General features: G+C 36.4%; 1 protein-coding gene across 1 annotated transcript; it reads right to left on the reverse strand.

Moving 5' to 3' along the window:
* Nucleotides 1-290: 290 nt before the first annotated feature.
* Nucleotides 291-5312, reverse strand: LOC139136031 (putative uncharacterized protein encoded by LINC00614). Its single transcript, XM_070703851.1, has 4 exons — nt 5104-5312; nt 3503-3663; nt 2875-2946; nt 291-448 (listed from the first exon to the last, which is right to left on the reverse strand). The coding sequence occupies exons 1-4, from the start codon at nt 5310-5312 to the stop codon at nt 291-293; spliced, it is 600 nt and encodes a 199-aa protein (XP_070559952.1).
* Between the last annotated feature and the right edge of the window lie 587 nt (nt 5313-5899).

The raw sequence follows: 5899 nt of genomic DNA on the forward strand, positions 1-5899 counted from the left end.
GCTTTACCATGGATAAGTAATGTATCGTATTTTGTAAACAGCATCGTTTAAAGAACTTTCGATGCTAGGAGACCTCGGTCAAGGATGCTGTTTGATCAACCTGATTGTTGGTAATTTCTTGAAAACAGGAAGTTTAATTATCGTTAACATCGTAATTAGCTCATACATAAATACAAATTAAAGATGTTGTTTGAAATGTGCAAACAAGCAACTTCTTTCCCTTTTAGCATCTCGAATATTATATTGCATTTAGGAAAATCATTGTACCTGATGAAGAGGTTTCAACACAACTATTCCACAGCCCTCTCCTCTTGCATAACCATTTCCATCATTTGAGAAGGGTTTACATTGACCATCAGGGACAGCATCCGTGCTCGACTAAGGATAACAAACATGTCTGGTGAGATCATGAAATTCACACCACCACAAACGGCCATACTGCAATCTCCTACAAAAGATTAAAGCAATGACAATGAGTGATGAAAGTGTTGCGTTTCCCAATTGTTGCCAATGAAATGATAAATAAACTCTCTGTCTAACTTCGAAAGAAGAATTTATGTGTTGAACTTGATTCGCACTCTGACAACATGCGATTGCAACAGCTAAGGAAGTAATGTTCCATATTATAATAAAAATGAATTGTATGTACCGGTTTATTTTTATTGTTAGTCTATTGGCATCATACCATTAGATCTGCAGATTGATCACATTTAATTGATCATTTACAGTGATAATTTAAGTTTTAATCGTAGGCATATATCATAAAAGTGTATCGCTCACTGACTTCTTGAGATGGGATGGCAACAGAGAAATTGTAGAGATAGACTTTGAATACCATGAGGTAAACCCTGCCTTCGTATCAGATAAAGAAGACATTGGCTATAGTTTAATATAAAGCTAGGCTAACTTATGGTCACTTAATTGGATACAATATCAGATTAATATAAAATTAGAAACCAATATCCAGTTAGCAGCCACGTATTATCTACGTTCTACTGGTAAGTATCTGTCAAGTATTTCAGAGTGATGAAGCCAGTTGTTGGCATTGGATACTTCATTTTTATCAGCAAAAAATAGTTTTATTGTAACTTAATTGACTGAAAAAGACTATATCAATCATGAGCAAATTAATAACTTAAACACTTTGATGGTACCGATCACTTTAATTAAAAGACGTACGACACTAAACGGTGAGCTGTCCTCATCTATTCACTAATTGATGCCGGGTAGACGAATGGGACAACTGATTAATAAAATCCACTGGGGAGAAAATCAAGCATAATTAGCAGTGTGATGATGAGACAAGAACAACTTTTGCAAAGATATCACTCCTACTTCAGCTTTTGATTTTTTCTAGCTCTAATCTTAGTTGATAGTTTTGCCTTTGCATGAAAGTGTTTGTACAGAAATAATAAATGTAATTTCGTTAACTATAAAAAAATCGATCGCTGCAATCATAGAGCTGAACAATGTTGTGGACATGATTTTCAGAATGGTTGTTAACTTCAGCAGACCGTTTTCAGATTCCAAAGCTATTATTTCCAAATAGTTTCCTCAAATGTTTCCAACATGATGATAGCAACCCGGAAATAATTCACACAGCAGTTGAATTTCCTTGCAAATGTACTTATAGGTTAGGGGCATCCTACAATCAGGCTAGGGACAATTACATGATTCAACAACAACAAGAACACAAAGCAACAAACATTCTTTCGAAATTTGTTCAGATTAAAGATCTCAGAAAATCGGAGGGCCACAGGACCATGTTTGAATAGAGTGCCGGTCAATACGATAGACCGTTTGTCTTGGCCACAAATGCTTAGTATCTTCAATGTCGAAATTTTGTAAAATGTTTAATTGACAAATTTGAAAGATTGCCATTTCATTAGGTTTAGTATTCTGAGTAGAATGCGATTTAGGGAGAAATACTCAGCTTCTCAATTTAATACATATCTTTTCTGGTCTATCGCCTGTGGGGGTTCATTTTAACGCTGTGGGAGTAAATACAGTTTTTACAATTTTATGAAAATAAAAAGTCCCATCAAAGTTTACATAGGAATGGCCGCCATTTTGGATTTAAAATATTGGTAAATATGTGTTTATTTGTTACTCAAGTACTAAAATTTTCACGGTTGCTATTGATTTTTCTTCTTAATTTGTGAAGAGAATATTTAAAAGATTCAGCGAGGAAGGTTTTGGCAAACGTTTTAAAACACATTATAGTCCTCTATTGACACTTAACGGCACACATACAAGTATACAGGATTCCTGTTTGGGGTATAATAGTCAGTCACCTAACGACAAAAGTTAGGTTTGTATTTCCCCGCAGTTACGCGCAATTTTCGTGTTGAGAAAGCACTGTGCCCTAAAATGCAAATATACGAGGTGCGAGCACATTAAAATACTGACGTCTATTTTAATTATGCGGATGCCACAAAAAATGTATATTGTTGTTTACTTTTTGCTGAAACATAAAATGACATTTTTAACATTTTAACTGTGCACTTTTTTCGGGGAGGGGAAGAAGTCAATATGTAAAAAGATAGAAATGTTCCCTTCATATTTTGTTTTTCACGTCACATCTATATGTATACCTACTTTGTAAATATTTAGGCCTTAAACAAAACAAATCTCGACCCAAAGCCTATACAATGCAACAGCTGCCTTTCCAGAAAAATTCGAATGAGATCATATTTATCATTGTGAAAATACATGAAGATAAAGAAAGAAAACATCTCCTACCAGATTTCAGAGATTGGCATGCAAAATGAAGTGCAACCAAGGACGATGAGCAAGCGGTGTCGAATATCAGAGACGGCCCGGTGAAATTAAAGGTATACGATATTCTGTTTGCAGCGATGCATTTCGAGTTACCCGTGACTGTGTAGTTACTGGTATCTTTTATGTCCGAATTCGCAACAACACCGTAGTCTTCATTCATTAATCCTTCAAAATAAAAAACATGAGTGTCAGTGTATATTGAATCCATACCACGCAATGTATAATTTGCAAAACAAACAGCTGTACGTTTACACATAAGTACTACCTACATCGATATTGTCAATGACAACGGCTATATCTCCTCTCTAGGCTATAGACATTTCCATTTTCCTTATATCTAGTAACACAACACAACAAAAGCGTCTTGCGTGCTGTCATCGTTTTGTCATTTTTATTCCTGCAAGTAAATTTACGATGCTTCACTATTTCCTATTGCTTATCAGAATTCATGATGAGCAGTGTTAATCGAATACTTATAACTAGTAATTGCCATTTGGGCATGATATTTTAAAACTATTGTTTGTACTTAGGTCGCTTTGGATTCATTTGTTTCAGAATATATCAACATCACACGCCATGGTTGTTAATCATTTTCATGTCCTTGAATATGGTTGATGGGTATGTTAGTTCTAGAGGGCCTTTTCTTTACCGCAGAGGGAGTTGGGCATTACATGGCTTCCATAGCATAAGAGCTCTCAAATTTGATTTTCATTTGACTTACCTATGAAGCATCCAACGTCACTCCCGGTAACTCTATCTATCGGAAATCCACCATTCTCCATAGCCTTATATACACACTCCAGGAGGAGGTGCTGCTGAGGATCCATTCGTTTTGCTTCCTCGTCGTTTATTCCGAAGAATTTGTTATCCCATTCCTTGAACCTACGTGCAGAGTCAAACGGATTCTAACTTGAGATATAAATACGATGAATGATATGTTGATTATTCAACAAGAAGAAAAAAAAACATGCATGTAACTATGTCAAAATCTAACTTGTTCCGACCCTTATGTGTTTGTGAAACACTGAACAGACAGTCTTTTAAATTGTTAAAATGTATGTGTCTCCCGTTGTGTGTTAAGAATATTACACCTCTATTGACGGAGAGAGCAAAATATTGTGGCAGGCAGTTTGCTTCTATGGTTCCATATTTCGAAAGTTGTTCAAGACATTAGTGTGGCTTCGATACGTTTTAAATTGAACTGAAGTCAGATGTATGATGGAATGCTGCTTATTACATGTAAGTATAATAATCTTCCGAGGACACTACCAATAATGTTTGAGCGGATAAATAGTTTGGATGGTTTTTCAATTATAGTAGTAACCAGTTGCAACTTCTATGCAAGTGCTCACGAAAATATAAACAGCTTGAAAAGCTCACTTTGAACATTTTACGTAAATTTTCTAGGACATTGAAACGATTCGTCTTACCTACGTTCTACAGAAGTATTTAGAATTATTGCCTTGCAAGAATGCAAAAAGGTATTTGAAAGTTGTCATGACAGCATATATAGCACTTTGTCAAAAGGCGACTGGCAATGATGGACTGGCCACTACAATTTTTATACGTATTTTCAAGCAAGATTTATAGTTTCATCATTTTCTATTTTAGCTTTTTAAAACCTGTCCTTATATTAATGACAATGGGATAGAAATCCGTCATTAATGCAAACCATTCCAACTAATTACCAACTACTTACAGGCATTATTTCAGTTTTTCTGGTAAAATAATTTGATTGGTTGTGCTATGGATACCGAGACCGTAGTATGACCATGTCTGCCATTACCGACACTCTTTAACGTAGAGTGACACTCATGGTCTTCAAGTTGTTTCAGTTTCTATAGAGAATTATCGGCAGGGAATTAATTAATATTGCCAGCATGTTCATCACAAAAAATGCACTGACTCATTTGCAGGAAAAAGGACAATTCTTGCATAAATTGATATCGATATGGGAGTTAAGTCAGATTAATAACTATTGCCCAGAGATAGATAAGCATATCGACTTCCCTTCCGCGTCTTATCAGCAATAATTTTCAAACGAAACATAAATGGTCGGAAAGATTCTTGATTCTCCTCACTAAGTTTGGTTGAAGTGATATGTTTTTCTCCTAAAAGAATTGTCATAGCTTGCATGTTACATAACGTATTATTTAATGAGCTCCACGCCAGACTGATACCCTAAAGATGCTGCGTTAATGGACTCATTGATACGGGTACTTAAAGTCATTGAGATATCAGAGTAAAAAAATTTGTATTTTCTGGCTTAAAATAAAGAACATGGTTTGTTTTTGTGAAATTATCAACAAGACGATATCTCACCTTTCTATGAAGGCCGCATGTTTGACGTACGATTTACCGGGCTCATTTCTATCATTGCTGTAGAATGCTTCATTGTTCCATCTTTCGGGCGGAATTTCCTTGACATGATTTTCACCATTCACCAGAATCCTCCAGTATGCATCGAGGTCAGGAGCCCCAGGGAAGTTACATGCAACGCCCACTATAGCTATGGCATCATCTGCTTCCATGGTAGGCTAAAATGAGAATGAGCTCATCTTTGTTGGGTGTTGTCATAGTATCTGCAATTTAGCATTACTGACTGGAATACCAAATTGAAATTCTTAAAATGTTATGTTTTCTTTACTTTAAGAATTCTTGAGATCTGAAATACATACATGTAACAAGCAGTTGAATTTCTCTGGACGTACGCAAAAGTTATTGGTTTGCGATTTCTCTCAACCCCAATCACGCCCAGTTCAACCAGACAGTTCGCTAAAAGAATTTCGGTCATATTTTTGAAAAAAAAAGTACAAGAAGTACAAGAACTACAAGAAGTAATAAACCGGTAATAAACACCTATTGCCTGGTCATGAGGGCTATAGCGCCCGTCTATTACCCCGAGGGGCCGTGTGTTACCAGAAACATAGCGCTGTGTGTCTGGGAACACACGGCCACGAGGAAAATTCGACCGCTTTGTCAACTTTGACCGTTCCGACGGGCCTTTATTGGGTCGAGGTGCCAAAATACGCCCCCACACGGCCGATTACTCGACTCTGCTTCCTTGAGGGTACAGCGTTTTCTGAAACTCACCTGAATTTACACATCCCTAGGAGTG

This window comes from Ptychodera flava, chromosome 6, assembly GCF_041260155.1.
Source record: "Ptychodera flava strain L36383 chromosome 6, AS_Pfla_20210202, whole genome shotgun sequence".
In the NCBI taxonomy this organism is placed as follows: domain Eukaryota; kingdom Metazoa; phylum Hemichordata; class Enteropneusta; family Ptychoderidae; genus Ptychodera; species Ptychodera flava.

Coding starts and splice junctions, on each gene's coding strand:
- LOC139136031 (XM_070703851.1), bottom strand. CDS start 5,312: ATGGAAGCAGATGATGCCATAGCTATAGTGGGCGTTGCATGTAACTTC. Junction 3,664..5,103: donor CATGCGGCCTTCATAGAAAG/GTGAGATATCGT, acceptor CTCTGCACGTAG/GTTCAAGGAATGGGATAACA. Junction 2,947..3,502: donor TGACGTTGGATGCTTCATAG/GTAAGTCAAATG, acceptor TTTATTTTGAAG/GATTAATGAATGAAGACTAC.